Here is a 22,811-nt window from a genome sequence, read left to right as displayed (position 1 = left end):
GCACTCTCTAGATCTTTATGCTGATGTAAGATGTTGGAGCTGGGGAGCCTTTTAGTTGCAGGATGCTGCACATGTTCTAATAATGAAAAATAGAGTGTCTGGAAGGCCTGTGAACACTGTTCTGCACCAATCCAAATGAGATGCTCTAGTGGCATAAATTAAGGGATTTGCTTCCTTTGAGACCACCTTGCCCTGTTTGAGAAATGGCAGAAAAGCTTTTGGGTGAGGAGCATGGGCATAGGTGCGTGGGTGTGTTTCAGCCCACATCCTAATTGCAGAAAGTGTGAGACCAAAATAACCTTAAGGTTACCAGCCCAAATAATTGGCTGCATTACCTACCCGTGAAAAGAAACTGCTAAGGATGAAACATTAATCAGAACTTCAGGACAATCTCAGACATCCAAGACTTGGTGTCACTTAGGCACCTAATCAAACAGGAAATTGCTTTTCTAGGGTCACCTGAGTTCAAAACGCAAAGCTGTGTGTCATCCAGATAACAATGGTAACTAAATTTATGCTTTTGAATGGTGGTACCTAAAGGAAGCGGGTGAGCAAAATAAACAATGGACCAATAATAGCAAAACCAGCAGCTTTCTGTTGTTGTTCAGTAAAAATGCCTTGGAAAAGAGAAATTCAGACACTTTCTTTCCTGTACTGTGGATGAAGTAAAAATGACACTTCATACTCCTTTGTTCAATCCCTACACCTGTCAGAGCCTAGTATTTCTCCATTAACTCTCTCAGCCGTCTTGAGAAGCCTCCCATTTTGTAACAAAAATGTGCTTCAATATACAAAGCCATTTGGGGAAAACTTTTAAACATTTTTTTCCTATTGATAGAGATACCTGTATAAACCAAAGCGAAGAAATGAGCTGATAATTATGAAATCAGGCCATATTTATAGATTATGAATTCAGGCCATATTTACTCTCTATCAGGCTCCCCTAAATCAGAAACATTCCCACCCAAACCTGCCTGACTTGTTTGTTTTAAGGCTTCTAACTTCTTTCAAATACGGAAAGAAAAGGCTGCCAGCTTCCTCTGACTGGGTCACTTCTCAAATAACCTGCTATAATAAAAATAGCCATTTTATACCAACTACAATGTACTCTACAGCCTTTTTTTCCAGTTTTCTCCATTTTGCTAGACATTTGTCTATTTGTGTAGACAAATGTCCATTTAGCACCAATTTTGCTAGAACAGGCTGTTCACCTCCAATACAAATGCTTTGACCCAGGTCTCTCCTTAAACAGTGAAGTATCACTGCTGATCCTCAACAGCATGAACTTTGTCTTGCAAATAGCAGTGAACTCAAAGTAGTAAGTTCCAACTTGTGCATAAGGTTTCCTTGAAGCAACTGGTTTATTAGTAACTTGTTTGTTAATTGGATCCTATGTGAAGCTATTGACAATTGCAAGTGATATGATAAAAGTACAGAGCAAAGTCAATGAACAGGAGCAGCACATAAACCTATTAATAAACAATGGGTGCAGGTGCTGTTCAACCCAACAGGAAAGAAATGTAAGGTTGCATAGTAATTCAAAGAAATATTTTTGTTGAGAATTGTAGTCTCATCTGCTTCAACTGCTTGCACAATGGCAGGTTTTGAACAATCCAGCTTTCAAATTCCTACAACTGAGGTGGAAATATATATGCATAAGATCAGATACAGTTCACTTCTTAAGTTAAATACCTTTGCAAGTCACTGAGTCATTTGTATGGAAAGCTATTCAGTGAACTGTATTTTTTACTGAAAATGCTGTTTGTCATTTCTGAAAGCACACTTGAAGCTCTGCTCCAGAATGAGGCCGTTGAGACGATTGCTTTTTACCATTTTCCAGCAAGCCTATTCTGATGTGGTCTGTGTGGCTTGGATTGCACATTATTTCCTAAAAGACAATTAATCAAAACATGCAGCATTTGGACATTGCTGGCAATAAGTCGGAAAGTGGTTTTATACAGAAAAGGTATTAATGGAAATTTTAGCAGACAGGGACAGCTCTAAAGCCTGTTGAAGCCAGAAATTCTCTTTCTATTTACTTTGGTGGGTTTTGGATCAATTCCATAATGCACAATAGTTTGTAATATCCCATTAGGAAAATGTAGACCAAATCTGGATAGAAAACTGGCTGAATTGTCAGGCTCAGAGAGTAGAAATCAATGGCTTGAGGTCTAGTTGGCAGCCAGTATCAAGTGAAGTGCTCCAGGGGTTGGTCCTGTGGCTGGTTTTGTTCAGTATTTGCATCAGCAACCTGGAAGAGGGGATGGAGTGCACCCTCAACAAGTTTGTGAATGGTACCAAGCTGGGGGGGGGAGTAGTAGATACACTGGAGGGTAGGGATAGGATTTAGAGAGACCTTGACGAACTGGAGGATTGGACCAAAAGAAATCTCATGAGGTTCAGTTAGGACAAGTGCAAAGTCCTGCACATCTCATGCACCAGTACAGCTTGGGGAGTGACTGGCTAAGCAGCAGCTCTGCATAAAAGCACCTGGGGGTTACAGTGGACAATAAACCACATATGAGCCAGCAGTGTGCCCATGTTGTGAATATTAACAGCATGCTGAGCTGCATTAGTAGGAGTGTGGCCAGCAGATCAAGGGAAGTGATTCTTCCCTTGTATTCAGCATTAGTGAGGCCACATCCGGGGTATTGTGTCCAGCTTTGCTTCCCCCACTCCCCAGAAAGGATGTGGATAAATTGGAGAGTCCAGCAGAGGGCAATGAAAATGGCGAGGAGGCTGGGGAACCTGACTCATGTGAGGAGAGGCTGAGAGAACTGGCCTTATTTAGTCTAGAGAAGAGAAGTCTGAGAAGGAATTTAATAGCAGCCTTCAACTACCTGAGGAGGGTTCAAAAGAGGATAGAGCTAGACTGTTCTCAGTGGTGGCAGATGACAGGACAAGGAGCAATGGTCTCAAGTTGCACCAAGGGAAGTTTAGGTTAGATACCAGGAAAAAGCTTTCTCAGTAGGAGGGTAGTAAAGCACTGGAACAGGTTACCCAGAGAGGTGGTGGAAGCTCCATCCTTGGAGGTTTTAAAGCCGCAGATAGACAAAGATGGGATGAGATAGTTGGGTCTGGTCCTGCTTTGAGTAGGTCATTGGACTAGATGACCTCCTGAGGCCCCTTCCAGCCCTAATTTTCTATAGATTTCTTATATATTTTCTATAGAGTTACCCATACATAAGTCAGGGATAAGTCAAAGCAGCCTACTAAGATGAGAACTGTAAATTATCTTTTTACTAGGTATGATCTACACAACAAAGTTTTGGCAGCATAAGTCCGTGGGCCAGGCCCACAGAGAAGCTCACATATGGCAAAAGCCCTAGTGTGGATATAGCAGTTGGTAGAAGAAAGCTTCTGTGGGCTTAATGGGTATTGTTCAGAGAACTGGTATGCCTGGACTGGCAGAAAAGATACTTTTGCTAACATATACCGTGTCACCTTTTGGGGACTTTGCTGACAAATCTATGCCAGGGTAACTGTACCAGCAGCAATTCTATAATGTAGACAAGCCCTTAGGGAGGATCGATTACTAGGTAACATTATGGCTATGTTTGTATTGCGATAAACTTTCTTAAAAAAACATTTTTTGATCAGCCACATCCATTTAATGCTTGTAATGCTTATATCTATGGGTATTTTTACATGTGTTCCCGATGTGGTGCCGAGCACTTTTAATTAGTGATTCACGCTGATTAAAAGCGCCTGCACATCACTTGTATCAATAGCGCAATGCGTCCCCATGCCAAGAAAATGGCGGTGAGGTGTTTGGAATTTTAAAGCACATCAAACATGTTTTATTTTAAAGCACATTTTCTCAGCATGGAGACGCGCTGCGTTGCTGATGCACTTGACACATGAGGCTGCCAGAGCACGTCAATGTATGTGCTCTAGCAGACTCCATTTATAGAGTCAGCTCTGACACGCTGGATTTCCAGGGTGTTGGAGCAGGATCCCAGCATGTGTGTAAGTGTCCTATGAGTCTAAATGGACAAGTAAGTGCTTAATCGGTATTTGCAAGTCTGAGCTCTGTGTATGCAAAATGAGGCACCATTTAAAAATACCATTTATGAAAGTAATTATATTTCAAGCTTATTACAAAACCATGCTGTCTTTGTCTTGTCCCTGACATAGCAGGGCCTGATGCCCTGAATCTCACCCTACACTTTCCTGGATTTTGCCTGTGATGACTCAAAGGCTAGGGACCAAAAATTATACATAAACTGGTGTAAGTGATTGGAAACCGACTCAAATCTATTACACAACAGAAGTTCAGTGCACATAAACCACGTTCAAAATGGCTGAAGCCAGTTTAAAATAAACCTGGATGAATGCAGTATCAAACTTAACTGACTTAGGTAAAATTGGTTTATTGAACTTCTGTCCCAGATCCCCTCCAGATTCAAGTTAACTGACAGTCCTCCAGTATTCCAGGTTGCCTTGCATCTACCCTGCAAATCCTGCCCTCCTCCCCCGCCCCCCACAAGGAGGGCGGCCTAGCCATGGCCCAAGCTGTCTGTTCCAGCTGAGCAGGGAGGTGTGCTTTAGCGCCCTCTGGCTTCTGGCCTTGGCCACTGCAGGCATGTGCTTGTGTTTCCAGAATCAAAAGTGAATGTCTGTTCACTTGTTTATCAGTTCAGTCTACATAGCTTAGACCAACCTGTGAAGACTGAATTAATTTAGCCTTGGGCTTTTGACTGTCTGTACTTAGCCTTAGACCTCAGGCAAGCATGGCCATCCTGGCAGTTTCTTCAGGGTCAAGGGGATGCTTCAAACTCCTTTAGATTCTGTTTGGAACTAATTGGGTTCACTGGCCAGCGTGACTGGGAAGTAATTATTCTGAATTTAAATGCCTATTTTTTAGCACCTGAGCCTAGGGTGACTTGCAGAGCCCTGCTTTTCCATGCAAAGAGTTAGTCAAACCACACACTTCTATATCTATGGTTTGATTGATATGTACAGGATGAATCCTTGATGTTGAATTTGTTACTGATGTTTAGCTATGCTCCTGAAAGAAGTCATAGGTAATTTATTGTATAGAAGTATAAAAGTTACAGTTTCCTAACTTGCATTTTCCAAATGTGCTGGAAATTGCAGGAGTTAAACTATGCAGTGAAGCAGCTGAACAAGGTATGTATGTGACAAAGAAGATGCATAAAATAGCATGTAACTGGTAGTATTATTATTACCTTGGTATGTAATAAAATGATAACTAGGGATGGGAGAATACCTGGTTCCGAATCTGTGTCAGGCAGTGAAAAGATTCAGGATTGCACTGATCACATCAGCGTTTATACCAGGTATGCCATGCCTGTGACCGTCCCTTCAAGATTATGAAATACTGGCTCTGGTAGGCCTTGTCTCCTCTTCTCTGACAGTGAGTGAAACAAAGTGCTGTGTCATCTGGAGTGGTTTCCTTTCTAATTCAGTGCTGACTCCATAGGGTACAAAAACACATGCTGGAATCAACCCAAGGCCAAGCTAATCTCTGTATCAGCAACATGTAGGCAAGCAGATATCTGCCTTGAGGGCTGGCATGATGCACTGTGAGGGGTCAGGAGCACAGGATGTTACAATAATTGCTGAGGCACTCCACATCCAGGGATGATATTTTTTTTTTTGAGCCAGGACATAGACAGCATTTGTTTTAAGCATGGTTAGTGTGTTGCTTTGCTAAAGAAGACTCTAGCTAAATAATATGCCCAAGGTTTCTCTGCTGGCTTTAACCAGCCATGAAGGGCACGGAATAATCTCAGGGGTGGCTGGTAGCAACTCCTCAAGCACACACACAATCAGAGTAAGAGAAACTCTGCAGAAAACATAGCAGCTGGTAAAGAGAATACATTTCTGCTGACTGTTTTAAACACCTCACAGCTCTCTTTGAAATGCCAGTTTTGTGCTGAAATTAGGCACGGTGGTGTGCTTCATGAGGAGCTGGAATTACCATGGGGCTGAGCATTGTGTGTATAGTCAAGAGTGGGATTCTGGCTATTTGATGGAAGGGAGTTACCTCAGTAATAATGATTTATAGAGGTGCGCTGATATATCGGTGCCAGAAATGATTGGCACTGATAAAAGGAAAATTAACGTTACTCGCTATTGGCTTTTTTGGCTGGTGTAGGTGATAACGTACCAATAAATATAATATGCCTTCTGGCCAAGGCCCTAAGATGCCCTGTGCACGCATACAGCCGCAGCATGCACGTGGCCAGGAGTGCAGCCGGGCAGTGGGGAGAGCAGTGCCCTGCAGGTAAGTCTGTGGGGAAGGGGTGGGGGGCAGATTGACTCCCCCATGGTGAGGGAGGGAGTGGGGAAGGAGCTGGGACTGGGGGTGCTGCCCAGCCAGAGCAGTGAATGGGACCCCAGGGCTGGGGTGGGGAGTGGGAGGGAACCATGGGCAGCTCATCCTGGGGGTGTGGGAGTAGGAAGGGGAGGCATGGGGAGGCATGTGGCCCCACCCAGATTTGTGTGTGGGGTGGAGGTGGGCTGCTCGTTATGGGCATGGGGCTCTCTGCTTTGCTGCCTTTGCCCCAGGAGCCCTGCACTGGCTATGCACCTCCTGCCTGCCTGGCGGCAGCGGGGTGATGAGTTGTGCCTCCTGCTGCCAGGTGGGCAGGGGATGCACGGCTAGTGTGTGGCTCCTGGGGCAAAGGCAGCAGGACGGAGAGCCCCAAGCCCACAGTGAGCAGCCCACCTCCGCCTTCACCCTGCTTGGTTCTGCTCCACTCCTAAAAGCATTCCTGTGTTTAAAAATGGTGGTGGCAGTACTTGAACTAAAGCTCATTTGATGAGTTAGTCAAGCGCGGCCCCCCCCTATTTTTAAGTGTGGTGATGTTCATTGCCTGAACGAGCTGTCTGTGGTTCCATCCCACTTCAGCCCCACGGTCCCATTCACTGCCCTGGCTGGGCAGCACCCCCAGCCCCTGCCCTACTCCCTTCCTCACCATGGGGGCCTAAGTCTGCCCTCCTTGCAGGCGTCTGCCCTCCTCCATGCCCCTTCCCCTCCACAACCTTGCCTGCAGGGCACTGCACTCTATGCTACCTGGCTGCATTCCTGTAAATCATTTTATCGGATTGGTATCGGCCAATATGCGTGGTGAATAATTGTCTATTGGTATCCGCCAAGAAAATCTCTATCAGTGCACCCATAATGATTTGTGTTAGAGTGCCAGCGTTTTGTCTGAATTCCTTATGGTTGAAAACAAGAGGAGAAAGAGCTTCCTATTTTTGTCCTGTTTAGGTAAAATAAGAATGATCTCTGGTAACTTGGAAATTAAAGTTATAACAGGCTGTGATGATTATGGTCATGGTAAAAGAATAATTTGCCTTTCATATTCTGACAAGGTTCTTTGGGTGAATCTGATATCTTTTATTAGACCAACTTAAATAGTTGGAAAACAATTATTAAGCAAGCTTTCGGATTCAAAAACCCTTCGTCAGGCTAAGGAAGTTTCAGCAGTTGGTGTGTGCTCTTCCTGGATGGAATGACAAGTAAAGAAGCCAGCGGCTGGGCTGGTATGCATGCAAGACAGGTAGTCAGTGAAAATGTAGACTGAGGAGTCAATGGGTGAGAGACAAGCTGGGGGGCGTGGGGGGGGGGGGGTCGAGAGAGAAGGGGGATGAATAGTGGAGAGATACCTGGGGAGTCAGATGTCAGGCAGGTTATAATGTGTCATAAATCCAATGTCTATATTTAGTCCATGATTTTTAGTATCCAGGAGGTTGATGAAGTGGAGTTCATACAACCTACACCCCTTCCATATTTTTGCATTTTCAATTTGATTTAGCCTCTACTTGATTCCACTAACCTGATGTACACCAGCAAGGAGTTTGTCTCCTGGGCAAGCCCCACTGAAAACAGCTCAGGGTCTTCCCCAAAAGTTGGTTCCTTTGCCACTCCAGGTGGCTGGTTAGGTCTGTGTAGAGGTGCAGTGAATCTTCTTGAATAGGCTGTGGATGGAACCTGGCTTTATATCCAATCCCCCATTTTAATTCCTATTAAAACAAAACAAAACAAAAAAACCTTGAAGGCTGTATCTGCCTTTCACAGATTAACTTTTTACCTTTCACTCTATGCATAAAGTTTGAGAGTGGACTTTCCTTCCTTCATAGCCGCTCTCCTGTGATCCTATGGGTTGCTGCTCCAAATACTCATTTGATTTAATGAGATGTCTGGAGGGAAACTCTCAGCTTTTTCTTTTCGATGAATAAACTCCCACTGATTCCATGAATAAACTCCCACTGAGAGGAAATAGGCCATTAAGCTACTTCCCAGCCCCAGACCAGCCACCCTGGTTCTTGGGTGGTGCAGCCTTGTCCCATCGTGGTTTAGTTGTGGTCAGGGGACTGAAACAAAGATGTTATGACCATTATTGATGGACACCGCTACCCCTGACTCATTCCCACTGTCTTTCACTCTCTCTTTGCTTGCACTAACAGATTGGAGAAGTGTGAGGGTAGCTGCAGAGGAATGTCTTGCTACCTGGCCATTTTTGTAGCTTCACTCTAGCTATCTCTGGATGGAGCCAGACAGTTGACTGAAAACCACAGGAAGTGGAAAAGAGTGCCTTATCCAGTTGAAACTACAGCTTTATATTACATCTGAAGCATAGAGCTTTCCTTACTCTGTCACCTCTTCCCTTGTGCACTAAATGCATCCTCGTCTTGTAGTTCTGAGAAGTTAGTAGGAGTAATGTAGAAGAGGAGATGCTGAGGGGCAGGAGAAAAATGACAGCAGAATTAACACCCATTTATTTTAAGTGGGGGGAGGAGGGAGTCAAAAAGCACCTTTATTTGAACTGTCTCTGGCATACCTTGCTCCGGGTTGTGTGAGATCATAGTCACCTAGTTGAGAACAGAGGGGCAGGAGAGTAACATTGATGCTGCAGTTAATTCAGATAGATCTGAGCAGCTGATGTGGTTTCCAGGAGTGAAAAACTTCTCATTTTGTTCTAATACTGCAGTTCACTCTAGCTCAAGACTGAGAACTACATCCCAGAGCAAAAATGATCATGTTTTGCCCGGTTTGTACAGGACAGTTTAGAAATCGCCCCCAGTTTCTCTGGAATCCTACTTCTAGTTCATTCAGGGCTCTGCCCTAGTTTACCTTGAATTTTACCTTGATTCTTGTACTTTGGTTGACTTGGCCATAATTCTAGGTTTTTTACAGGCTTTTTTCCACAAAGCTCTAACTACTTTTGCATCTTTCGAAGCCTTTCATCTGTTACTTATGTAGTCCTGGTGCTGTGGCTGCCATTACACACATTTACTGTTATGTAGTGATCGTAACAACCTCATACGTCTCATTCCTTGCTAAGACAAGCTAAGAACGTCAGAGCTGGGTCTGAGTCTGAGCTTTTCCAGCATCTATATGTGGAAATTTGGGCACAAGCTCATGTCTGGTTGTGAGCTTAGGATAGTACTTTGGTTATTTCAGGTATCTGAGCTGCGGTGGTGAAATCTATAACGATGTTCACTGGATATGTCTTGTCATATAACACAAGTAGAATAACAACATCAAGAAGTTTCAAAAGTGCTCACATCATTTTATATTTAAAGTAGTCCTGTTTGTGGACTGGTTAGTAATACCAGCTCTCAGATTTTTTTTTTTTTAATTTCTGTTTCAAATACCATTTAGAAAAGGGGAAGGAAATCATGGACCAACAGGTATGTTTTTGCAAAACTAAGCTCATGACAGTCTGTTGAAAAGCAAGTACACAGTTAAGCCTGACACTGCAATATTTGGATGTAACTAGGTAGGTTCTTAAATGAATGCCACCTCTGAATTTTTCCCTTTGTGGGCTTGTGCTACAAAGGAAATGTTATGATGTAAGGCCTTCCTCTTTAAGCACCCCGTGCCTACCATCCCTAGGATTGTCAGTGGCAGGTCTGGATGTGGCTCTGTTGCATGTTTGAGCCTACATTTGTGTGGGAATGGTGAATCAAAGACATTGAAATTAGGAACAAAATTGTGTGGACAAATTTCAAATGTAATAAGGAGAAACTGCAGTTCTTGTGCGCCTGATTTGCAACAGTTTGGTGTTGGGAAATGATGGCAGTTTTAAAACAAGAGAGTTCATTGATTCAGGTCTGATTCAGGTCAGACCAAAGGGATGGTATCCGTGCCTTTCCCCTACTCAGTGCAAAGCACCAAACAGCTCTGGGGAAGGATCAAAACCGAATGGGCATTTTTACACGTGCTCTGGAGGTGGTGGTGGGGCGGGGTGGGGAAGGGGTGCATTAATTAGAGCAGCTCCAAGAGCTGCTCTAATTAAAGCTGCCACAGCACTTCGTGCATCAGCATCCCCGTGCTTCAAAATGGCAGCGGGGGTGCCTTAACTAAAGCTCGTTCAAATTTTAGCTAAAGCACCCCTGGCACCATTTTGAAGCATGAGGACACTGATACATGAGACATGGAGACTGGCTGGAGTGTGCTAATTAGAATGCTCCAGCAGACTCGATTAATTGAGTTTGCTCTGACATACTGTAATTACAGCATGTCTGAGCTGGCTCCTTGCACGTGTACAGGCACCCAATGTGATTTAAAATATTTTTGAGACATTTAGCAGCTAATTTGCCTGTCTTTGCCTGTCTTTCCCTCTCAGTTTCCAGTTGTGTGTATTTCTATTTCTTTCTTCCTGTAGAATGAAGTTGAGTTGGGGGAGCTGCTGCTATCATTAAACTACCTACCCAGTGCAGGAAGACTGAACGTAGACATTATTAGAGCAAAACAGCTTCTTCAGACAGATATGAGCCAAGGTTCAGGTAAAGAGCAGTGTATTTCTCAAATTACTCTGTGTGTGTGTGTGTGTGTGTGTGTGTGTGTGTGTGTGTGTGTGTGTGTGTGTGTGTTAAATTATCCCATATACTTACACTCCAGTTTTTTTTATGCTCCCTTATAGATTTGGACACCTAACTCATATTAATACAATGGCTTTGGAAAGTTCTAATGAGTATGGGAGTTTTTTTTCTTTCACAGGCATATATCTCAAAATCTGTGGGCCTGAACAGGGAATTGGGAACCAGGTTTTTCTAAATCATAGTCCTGTACCAGCTTTTGTGGCCTAGGACTCTTTATTAATGTTTGCCTGCCCTTTAGATGCAAAGTACTACATGAATGTTAAATATAAAAGTTATTTAATTTTGCAAAGGCTGTGCTGTGTGATATTTGGCAGTGACCACTCACCCATCCCTTGCTTTTTGTCAATATGGATAAAGCCAGTTCAATCATTCTGGCAGCTGGTAATTACCCCCTACCCCTGCGAAATATCTCCTTGTCTCCAGCTGCCGCTGTATCCAGAATATTGGCATCTGTTGTTGAGAGCAACATACTTGGCCTCTGTGATGCCTCCATTATTTGTGCTCCAGGCAGCATCAGTGGGGAACATTTTGAAACCTGCTGTTTGAGACTCGTATATCTCCACTACAAGTTACCTAGTGCCTGGCATAATAACAGCCTAAATTACTCACTAATGCCATTTTTTTGCATGATGCAGCTCCCCATATCTTTGGCCCTGACTGCTCAGAATTGTATGAGATGGGAATATTGACCAACTGCACTTGTAAAGCTGGAACTGTGTTTGTGTTTCTGTCAGATCCCTTTGTGAAGATTCAGCTGGTCCATGGATTAAAGTTAGCAAAAACCAAGAAAACTTCTTGCATGAAGGGTACAATAGATCCCTTCTACAATGAATCCTTCAGTTTCAAGGTGCCACAAGAAGAACTGGAAAGCGCCAGCCTAGTATTCACAGGTAAAATGTTTTCTTGCTATTAGTGTGACATTATGTTGGCTGTGCCAGAAGTGATCACATCAGCCCTCCTAGATATGCCGTGTATCCCATGCAGGGTGACCTCTTTCTTGGAAGCTGTCATTTAGGGCACAACCAACTCTGGCATCTTTTGATGAACTTTAATTAGCATTGCACTCATCAGCTCAAAACATTCTCCTAGTGTTGCTACCTGCAGAATGGCATAGTCTAGTGATACACCTTGTCAGATTGATTCTTAATTGGTGTCACTTGGAAGGCGCATGTGTGGAGGGAAGTAGTGCTGAACTCTGCCATACCCACTGGCCTGGTTTGAAGTCAAAGCTCTGTGCAAGAGAGGCATAAAGGAAGGAGCATCTGGTGATTCCAACACCCAGACCTTAGAAAAATGCTTACTGTGGTACCCCACCAAACTTCTACTTGGAGAATTATACAGATATCTTGTGTTAGTCCATGTTCTTGTGCTAGTCCATGGCACCACTATTCTGTTCGGTTTGCTCATGCCTATGTTCTTCAGAGGGCTGGTATTAGTCACTGATGTTTGAGCGGAACTGCTGAGGTTTATAGTTTAGTTTTTGCTCTTTCTTGTTTCCTGAAAAGTTATGATGGGCCTAGAGCAAAACACCTGCTCTGAACACCCGTAAGAGCTTCTGGAACTGTCCAGGTGTTTGGATCCAGGTGTGACTCTTCCAGTGTCTTAAAGAAGAAATAGCAGTATGAAGAAGAGAAAATGAGTGAATGGTGAGGGGTGGTGGGTGTTTCTTTGCATTCCTGATTCTGCTGTTTTCTTATGTGAGGTATGAAAACATTCAACAGGCACCAACGCTGAAGAACGATTTCTTAGAGCTGGATGGGATAACCTAGCATTTAAAATGAAGATGCCTAGCTACTCTGTAGCTCACATGGGTAGTAGCACTGGTGCAGATTCATTATTGCTGATAAGCATTTAGGAAGCACACCTGCATAGCTGGAGGCTGCAACTTTCATTTTAGTTGCATCACGCCATGTGGCATTGGCGGTGGCATACATGTGTAATAGTACTGCTCTTAACTGGAGCATCTGCCTTTGTTTTCTATTGTAGTAAAGAAGATGAATGTTAAACTGGGGTTTTCATGGTATTCCAGCCTTTGGCTCATTGGCTGAGATGGCCAACTAAAAAGTCTCTTGTGGTGCCTTTGCAATATGGGTTTCTAGTTGCTAAGGGCAGCTGGGTCACTGGATGGTAGGACTTTTGCTGGCCTTGGCTGGCTTGCAGCTGGTGACCTAAAAGTGAAAGGCTGCTAGCTTCTGAGCACCACACTGAGTAGGCTAACCTCCCCATTCTTGCAAGTGGGGCTCTGAATTTTGAACAATATTTTTGCACGCAAGCCAGAGTTACCTCAAGTTGCAGAGAGATCCTTGCGTGTGTCACTGCAGTGCATGCTTTCATTCCCTTAGGAAGAACGCACAACATTCAAAAATAGAGAAAGTTTCCACCAGACATTATTTGGTATCTTTCTGTTTCTGTTGTTGATACTTTCATTTCCACTTCTTAGTGCCTTGCTCAGATGCATTCAGAGCCACACGGTGCTCTCGTTTGAATTGTGCTGGTGCAGTTTCATTGAAGAAACCAAGAGAAGAATTTATCCCCAGCCAGGGGAAGTGCTACATGTTGAATTGATTTGGTAAATGGAGACCAGGCCTGTGCTAAATGTTTTTAATAGAAATAGAGTCCAATTATCTCTAGCTCACACAAGCATAGTCTCTCTCATCATAGCTCCACATATATAGGAATTGCTGCATACAGTGGATTGCTTTCTTTAGGGCTGACACCATAATCTCTTCTCCCTCCCTGCCCTTTTTGACATCTTATTTCCCTGAAGGAGCAGGAACAATCTCTATACTTGGGGCCTACTTCAAGCGCAGTTCCACAATTTTAACGGAAACTGTGAAAAATGGTGGCTTCTACAATCGCTGTGAAAAATGGCATTGCCCACAGTTTTGTGCGGAATCTCCCCCTCCATAAAATAAAATCTTACTGGAATATGGAGAAAGGATGGCAATCCCTGCAGCCACAGAACACGCGGTTTTAGAAAGAGCTGCTGCGAGACTGAGCTAGTGCTGGTGAGTGACCCAGGGAAGGCACCAATCAGGAGCGTGAAAGGGTTTCAGTGCCATTTTTCAAGAAGCCAGACGTAATGCTGCAGTCTGAAGATGAGTGATTGGACTCTCGACCAATCAGTGGCGTGGGGTGGGGTCACCAGAGCCCCTTGACCAATCAGCAATGAGGGGTGTAGATCGGAAAAAGCCCAGAGGCTACCGCTGTGGTGTGCTTTTGTGCAGCTTGGCAGAGGCAAAGAGGTTTCATGAGCTTTGTTGGCAAGCCAGGTTCGTGGTGGAGTTTGTTTCCCTGATGGAAAGAAAGAGGGTAATTTGTTTCGTTTTGTTTTGTTTTTTGCAACAACCCAGCAATAGCTCTCAGCCTTTAAAGCCAGCACCTGAAAGAAAATATTCTAGAGGTTTTCATTTCTTACATGGCAGAAACAGATGTTAAAGTCTGTACAAGATGCTGAAATTCAATCCATTAGCTTGTTTCCAAACATATCATAACAAAAGTGATGCTGATCAGCAATTTAAATCTTGCCCTTCATGCACAGAAATTTCCTCAGTAGAAAGTCTATAATTAATCACTGCTTTGCATGCACACCATTTTGAATGCACTCTTTCATGTGTAAAGATGATTGAAGATTCCAGGAAGAACTTCAGGTGATCTCTCTGCAGAAGTGAATGACTCTTTTTACCTACAGAATATCAGCTCCCTGTGATCAGGGGCAGTAGGTGAAATACAGAGCTATTCATTACAGAAAATGAAACTGGTGCCAGGTGGTTGGATGTCTCATCTTTATCACAGATAAAGACTTTGTAAAGCAAGTTACTCAGATTCATAAGAATAGACTACAGGCAAGAGTTTTTGTGGTATCTTTTATTGGACCAACTGTATAGTTCAGAGAGCTGCTAGACAAGATTTTGGGCATAAAGTGCTCTTCCTTAGGCATAAGAAAATCAGACACAGGGGGTGCATTTACACGTTCATTAATGTGCCGTAATTCTGGAGCATTAAGTTTAGTACCTGTAATTACAGGTATGCGCCGTAATTGGTGCCGTAATTGGCGCTACTGAGCATTAGTGCCAGCACACGTTTTTTTGTGACGCTAACGTGCACTAGACTAATTCTACTGCACATTGGCATGAGTTTTTCCTGTTGTGCTAATGCGCAGTAGAATTAGTGTACTGTGCCTTTAATGTCTTGTGTAAATGTGCCCAGGTTGAACTAAACAGCAGAGAAAGGACTCCATGCAAATGTAGATAGTCTGCTGTTTCTGTCTCTTTCTTTAGACTCTTAGGGCGTGTCTACATGTGAAATAAGTGCGACTAAATTTAATGTGCATTAAGTGATTTTTGGTAGGTGTCTACACATGCATGGACCTGGCACTAAAGCTAGTCCCAAATCCCTTCAGCCCTGCCATGTCCTTCTGTGGCCACTGGAGAAACTCCAGCCTCCAGCCACATGGTTGCTAGCACTTCGCAGCCATGTTGAAGCCAGAGCCAGCTGTCAGCACCTGGCAGCCATCTTGAAGCTCTGATCACTAGACATCCCCTTCCCTGCCCAGGAGCCACATACCCAGCACAGGGGCAGCATGTACCAGTTCCCTTCCTGCCCTCTGTGCCTGCTCATGACCCTGCTAGTGGTGCCAAGTGCCCTGCTGATCCAGCCCAGCCCCTGTCAGCGATGACCAGTGCCCTGTGCTGCTGCTGGCCATGGTGCTGGCCCTGCTGGCCCCAGCAGGCCCCTTCTCTCCCTGCCCAGGACAGCTGTGCACCTGCCTGCAGGGGCTAGGGAAATGGCTGCAGGAGGCCCTGCTTAACCCCCTCCCCCCCCCCCCGAACTCCCTACTTCAGCCCACCTCCCCCGCCACCCACCCCCACCTCCTGCTCACCCCTAGCACTACTCTCAGGACATGCACATGGGTGAAACAAAAAACTTTATTGCCCTCACAACCCCCATCCCCATCCTTCCCCCTCAACAAACAATGCCCCTCCACCACCCTCCCCACCCACCAATAATAAAAAACTCACTTACATGAGGCAAACTATATACAGGATGCAAACTATATTAGGGGTGCACTGATAGAAATTTTTGAGGGTTGATACTGATAGCCAATTTTTAAGGAGATGTACTGATCCAATACTGATCCGATTTCTGATACTAGCCTGGCAGCTTGAAGAGCAATGTCCAGCTGGTAAGTCTGTTGTGGTGGAAGGGGAGGGGGAAAGGAAAGGGCATGGGCAGGGCAGATCGAGTCCCCCCATGGTGAGGGAGGGAGTGGGGCTGGGACAGGCACTGCCCAGCAAGGGCGGGGTGGGCGCAGGACAGAGCTGCGGCGCATCCAGGAGGCACGAGAAGTGGCTCCTGTTGCTGCTTGTACCCTGGGAGACATGGGGGCCATGTGCCCCCCAGATCTGTGTGGGGTGGGCTATGGCAGCAGGCTGGGGCCTGGGCTGTGCAGGGCTCTTCCCAGAGGGCATTGGGCCAGGCTGCGCTCAGGGTGGGTGACGGCAGCACTGGGAGAGGGCTATGGTGGGGGGGCTGCAGCCACCCCAAAATTTGCTATAGCACCCCAACCCCCCCTCCCAGCACCGCCAATGCCTGCCCGCCCCAAGCACAGTGAGGCCCAGTCCCCACCGGGAAGAGTCCTGCACAGCCCCAGCTTGCAGCTGCAGCCCACCTCACACAGATCCTCCTGGAGTGCATGCAGAAGCGAGAGCCACCCTGCCTTTCCCTGTGCCCTCCTGGATGAGCTCTGTCCCGCACCTTGTCCCGCCCCAGCTGCGCAGTGCCTGCCCCAGCCCCAGTCCTAGCCCCATTCCCTCCCTCACCATGGGGGCCTTGATCTGCCCCTGCATGCCCCTCCCCTCCCCCTCCCCTTTTACCACACCAGACTTACCAGCTACATGCACCTCTCCAAGCTGCTGGGCTCTGCTCCTCACCACTTACGTGCTATGCTGCAGCTGCATGCATGCGCGGGCCATTCATTGGCCAAATTATCAGCCACATCAGACCAATTTCTGATTCAGTCAATTTTCTTTATATTGGTGCCAGTCTGATATTGAATTGATATATTGGTGCACCTCTAAACTATATATATGAGACAAACTATATACATATTGAAAACTACTTGCAATATTTTGGCTGGTCAAGCCGGGGGGGGGGGGGGGGGGGCTGTGGGGGAGCCCAGCACCCCAGCCCCTGGATGTTCCCCCATGGGTCTGGGGGCCTTGGTGAGCCCAGCAAGTCGTGGTCTTTTGTGGGGCTGGGTCTTTGGCCACGTGGTGCAGAGGAGAGCGGCAGGGCCAGGCCCAGGTAGATAATGGCAGGTCCGGGGTGGGGGCCAGGCCAGGGGGTCTGGTAGGCTGGAGGCAACAGCGGACCTCCTCCTGGGGCCAGGTGGGCTGGGGGCCTGCTGTGGGGCAGGCAGAACCCAGGGGCCCTGCGGGGTCATGGGCAGGGGCCAGGCAGCAGGGCACATGTACGTGGCTGCTAGGGCCAGGAGGGTCTCCATGGCCTGGGAGTTGGTGTCCTCCTGCTGCTGGAGCTACTCCAGGCATTCTCACTCCAGGGCCTCCATGCAGGCCCATTGGTCACTCTACACCCAGTCCCATACCTCCACCTGCCAGGCCAGCTCCTGTGCCTGCTCGTGTACATCCCATGCCTCACACTCCTCCGCCCCTGCCACCAGCTGCTGGAACAGCAAGGTCTGGTCCCTTACGCACTCCTGGCTCATCCAGACTGCTCCAGCGGTGGGTAACAGTGACCCTGAGGCAGCATCCCATTTGGGGCTGGTGGGCTCTCCCACACTCCAGATGTTGACCCTGCAGAGGCAAGAGACTGAAGCCTTTTGTGAGAGCTTGCAGCATTTCAGAGATAAGATGTTGTACATCAGGGGCCGCATGCTGCCTGGCCTCAGATGAGGGGTTGGCCATGCACCGGTGCTTGGGGACCATGGTAAGTTGGGTGGGCAGGCTTGGGCCCTGGCAGCTTGGGCCCTGGCAGCTACCGACTGAGCCCCCTAACCCCCCTTGCTGCCCTGGGACTGGTGGCCTGCTGGGTGCTGGCTGCAGGCAGCCTGCCTCTCCCACCCCTTTCCCAGAGTGGGCCAGGCCAGGCTGCTGGCAGCACCTGCTGCTGTAGTTCTAGACCCTGCTCCCTCTTCACCCCCGCAGGCCAACCGCTATGCTGTGCTGCTGCCCAGCTCAGGGCACCTGGGGCTCCCAGACAATTGGGGGAAGGGTCTGGCTGCAACCTTGCTCTCCCCACAGGGGGCCTCTCCAGGGAGGTGCCCTGGGGCCTGCCCTCCCTTCCCTGCCATTGCTGCTGTGTCCCAAGCGTGCCCCATGGATGCACGATGAGCTGTTTGTGCAGACTGAGAGGTGCCCGAGCCACTACTCCCTACTGCTGCTAATCCTTCTGGTGCCCCGGGAACACCTGCACTCCTGGTTCAGGACCCTGAGCGAGGATGACATGAGGGGCAAGCCTGAGCTGTCCCGCAATCTTCACTGCCATCTGGAGGGCTACCTTTTGCAGGACTACACATCCCTGCCCCCTACTGCTGAGGAAGACATCACTGCCAGCATCACCGCCTTCCTTGGTGTGAGGCCTGTGCCCACCCAGCTGTGGGGACACAGGCTGCTCAGTAAAGTTCTGAACTGTGTCCTGCCTACCTGTGTGCTGGGTGGGGGGGGTGGGACCCGGGTCCAGGGGACTGTGGGCGAGTCAGGCTGGGAGTGGGGCAGGGGCAGGGACTGGGAGGGCTCTCCCCAGTGCAGGACTTTACCGTGTGTCTGGGGCTGGTGAGGCTGATGGCTTATTGTGGGCCTCCCCATCAGCAATGGTGTCAGGCTGTGCCCACTGTCCATGCCCCATGGTGTGTGGTAGGCTGGAGCCTGGCCAGGGGGGAACTGGCAGTGCTGGTGGCTGGCAGTGGTGCAGCTGGCTGCTCCTTGTGCCAGAGTCTGCGGCTGCACTGAGGGTGAGGCAGCCGCTGGGCAAGGGTCCACGAGCTGCCAGTGGATGCAGCAGCTGGGGAGGCTGGGGCAGGGTGCTCAAGGCCCGGGGTCCCTCCTCTGGTCACATGTCACTGGAGTCATCGGGGCCGGGCAGGAGCGTGGGCAGGCTGCCCCTGTTAGTGGTACTCGCAGGGGTGCAGCTGGTCTCCTGGGGCACCAAAACATGGGTCAGCTCCTGCATAAAGAGCATGGACTTTTGGGCATGACTGGACTAAAAATTGAAGTCAGTCATGACCATCCACTGTGCCTGCAAGACCTTGAACTTTACGTAGCACTGCCGCACCGCCTGAGAGCGCCCTCGCTCCTGCATCCTGCCTGACAGGGTCTCGTAAATGTGGGCATTCGAGCTCCTGCCCCACATGAACTGTCGCTGCACATCAGCACAGCCCCAGCGCGCCGTGAGGTTGTGCACCTCCTCCCAGGTCTAGTTGGAGTTCCTGGTAGTTGGCATGGGTGTGCGCGTGTGGGCGGGGCTTGGGCTCAACAGCAAGGGGGACGATGACATGGTTGTCCCCCGCCAGCTCTCTGGGCCTCTACATGGCTGTCCCTGCGTGGCCTACTCTGGACGGTTGCCATCAATGCCCAGTGCTGGCCAAGGGCCAAGACCTGCATAGCAGAGGCACTTCACTACAGGACCTGCAAGCACAGTGGGGGTGAGCAGCAGCAGGGACAGCCAGGCAGAGACAGCCAGGCAGCAGCCCTGGGGGGATCTCAGGACTGGGCAAGGAGTGTAGCAAGCTGCAGCCCTTTCCAACACTCACCTGTGGCCAAGCAGCAGCTCTGGAAGAGGACAAGACACTCAGAGACAGCCTGGGGCCTGTCCAGGTGGGCACATGGGGCCTGCTGGGTTCCTGGGGAGTGAACTGGCTCCAGGCTCCTGTGCAGTGTGCCCCAGGGCATAAAATAGCTGCAGGCTTTTATAGCCTTCAGCTAGGGCCTGCCAGAGAGCAGCCCAGCCCTGGGGGAGGAGGCAGCCAGTGAGAAGCCCTGGAGCTGGGCTCAGGCCAGCCTTCTAGTAGCTGGTCAGACCCCGGTGCTAAAGTTAGGGCTGTGTTGATTCTATACTTGCATTAATCCACTTTAACTAATCGCACCTAAATTTGATACGTGCATTTGCAGGTATCAAATTTAGGCACGATTAGTCTAAATTTGCCATTTTTAATGTGCCTTGAGGGTGCGTATGTGTAGATGCGTACACTTAATGTGCATTAAATTAGGTTAATGCACATGAATGCGTCTCATGTAGATGCACCCCTAGAAAGTCTGTGCCCTGAAAAGTTCACATTCTCCACAGATGAGACAGAGGGTGGAGGGGAAACAGGTGAAGAGGGGTAAAGTGCCTTGCCTGAGGTTACGCAATTCAGTAAACAACTGGGATAAAAGGACAGGTCTTCTGATTGCCATCTCAGTGCTCTTGGCACACTAGACTGCGCAGTCTTCTTAGGACACTGTTCCTATGATGTCTCATAATTAATCCTGTATGGCCATATAGGAACAGGTGGAGAACGGACATCCAGAAGCAATATCTTGGAAATAGTTTCATGTTATTTGAACACGTGTGCTTCTAACAGAATAAATAAGAGATGTGCCTGCCTCAGCCTTGAGTGCATTTACGTGTTGGATGGGGAATGATTCCTTGCCCACTTTTTCTGGCCCACTCAGGTTTTGTGTGACTTGACCAGTTAGTGTGGGTTTTGGGCTCCTCAGAGGAAAGGTGATAAAGAGGTGCAAATTTCTGGCAGAGCTGAATACCCTGTCTAAAGCATCAACCACATCCTTTGGTTGTTTTGCCTCTAAGCCCAAGAGTGGTGAAGACCTCCTACTTTAGGGTTTGCTTTTTTGTATTCTTGGCATCCGTTAAGTCAGTTAATTAAATTTTCTGATGAGTCAAGCTCCAATTAAAAAAGCAAGTGATCATGCTAGGAACGTTGGTTGGTGTACCATGAATGTAAAAGCAGCCATGCCAGCCAGAAGCTAGATCATCTTCAGTAATTTATGAGAGACCTTTTTCGTGGCTGGTTTTTGGATCAGATTTATAGCTGTCTAAAGTTGGCAGGACTTCACGGAAGCCAGCAGAGCAACACAGCTTATATCAGCTGAGTATTTTGGTCTTGTCTGTGTAGTTGGTAACAAAATCAGGAGGGTCTGTTTCAACTTAGACAAATAAAAATTTTACATGGGCTTGAGCATTATTCTTAGTGGAGTGGAGACTGCATGTATGCACGCGCACACGCACACACACACACTTGTAATGAGAGCAAGGTTTCCCTTCATGCAAGCCTTTTCCCTTCATGCAAGGTTTTTATTTCTGCTCTGTTCCCCACCCCCTCTACAATATGCTGGACCTTGTTGTGCTTGGACTACAAATGTGGATTGTAGCCATCAAGGCAAAGCGCGTATTTGGAATTGCCTATTACACTGATGTGCCCCAAGTTTTAATTCTGTCATAGCCAACTCAGCTTGCCATCCTTGCAAGATAGTATAGATAAATTGCACTCGGGTCACAGTGCTGGGCGTGTTTTGGATCCTGTAAGCTGAACTCCTGTTTGCTTGCTGTGGATGCTACAGAGCTCACAGTGCCATGTGTTCTATATTGGTTGTCCCTCTGCTATCTTCCCCCCCCCTACATTTCCAAAAGTACTTGTGTACCTAATTCACATTGGTGCTGGTACCTAAATACCCTTAAAGTGTAGCCCTTTGGTGATAGGTTCTCTGCAGTAATAAGGCATTCAGGGTTTTGGCACCCAGAGTCAGGGGGAACCTCTGAAAATAGATGACTGTAGCTTGTCAGCTTTGGATTAAAAGAGGCTGTGTCTGCATATAAACAGTGACTCCTGATAGCAGATTGTAATATCCTTGCAGCTGAAAGATAGGTGGTGAGGTAACAGCTAGTGGGGAAAAAATGTTTATTTTAATTTGCTATCTCAAACATTGCCAGTGTGCATCTGTATACAAAGTGCAGTGGAAATGTATGGTGGTTTTGTTACGCTGGCCTTCTGTGCCCTCAATAAACATCCCCCACTGCTGTCAGCTGGCTAATTGCACACTGATCGTGGATTGGCTCTGTGCAGACAAACACTGCTGCTGTTAGGTACAGCGTGTTCTCCTAACCACTCTGCATCTACCTGTGAACACAAGTGTTAATTGTCCTATGTTTCTCACTAAGTAAAAGATGGAATTTGGCCAGGACACCAAGGTTATCAGCAGTTAATTTCAAATGGTGCCATGGATCATTGCCTGCCAAGCAAATAGGTAAGCAGAAAGAGACCTTTAAGCTCTGGAGAATAACATCTCCAATTGCAGGGCACCCACTCCTGGAGATCAGTGTTTGGGATGTAAAGTAACCGCCATCTTCCTGGGCCTTGCTGGGCTATGCTTTTTAATCTTTTTGATCATTTTGGGGAAGGCTTTCTTGTACGTTGGAAAGGAAGATCATTCTAAAAATCTGAGAAAAGCAGTATTTTGTGTCTGTAAGCTAGTTAATGATTATAATGTAGTTAATGACAATCAATGGTGATGTTTGCATTGCAGTATTGCCCAGATGGCCAAAAAAGTCTCCAACCCTCCAAGGTAGTGGTTCTCAACCTTTTTGTACCAGGACCCATCAGACCAGGACCTTTTTGTACCACCCATCTGTAAACATCAATGGCCAGTCTCGACTCAGTGCCCCTCACTACCAACCTGCTCCCCACTGCCCCCAGGCCCCAGCCCCCCTGTGTGGGGAGCATGGGGGCCCCCAAGCAGCCCCTTGCAGGCTGGAGCTCTGCCAGTCTGCAAGGGAAAAGCCACAGTTTCCCACATTGTTTCCTTTAAAGGAGAATCCATTTTAAAGTTTGTTGATCAATTTTTAAAGTTTATTTGTGAGCCTTTCATATGTTCTTGTGACCCACTTCTGGGTTGTGGCCCACATGCTGAGAAACACTACTCCAAGGTGAATCA

The 22,811-nt window shown here is 47.4% G+C and overlaps 1 protein-coding gene across 2 annotated transcripts in view; it reads left to right on the top strand.

The window, feature by feature from the left end:
* SYT17 (synaptotagmin 17) overlaps positions 1-22,811 on the top strand; it is a 78,751-nt gene that overhangs the window by 21,237 nt on the left and 34,703 nt on the right. For both annotated transcript variants that reach the window (XM_006271980.4, XM_059716253.1), the window contains 2 exons: positions 10,647-10,767; positions 11,598-11,753. In XM_006271980.4, the coding sequence (XP_006272042.2) occupies positions 10,647-10,767; positions 11,598-11,753 (277 nt within the window). The remainder of the gene's footprint in view (positions 1-10,646; positions 10,768-11,597; positions 11,754-22,811) is intronic.

The sequence above is a fragment of the Alligator mississippiensis genome, chromosome 13, assembly GCF_030867095.1.
Source record: "Alligator mississippiensis isolate rAllMis1 chromosome 13, rAllMis1, whole genome shotgun sequence".
Taxonomy (NCBI): domain Eukaryota; kingdom Metazoa; phylum Chordata; order Crocodylia; family Alligatoridae; genus Alligator; species Alligator mississippiensis.
Note: the sequence above shows the minus strand (reverse complement) of the source record. Positions and strands in the feature narration are given on the sequence as shown.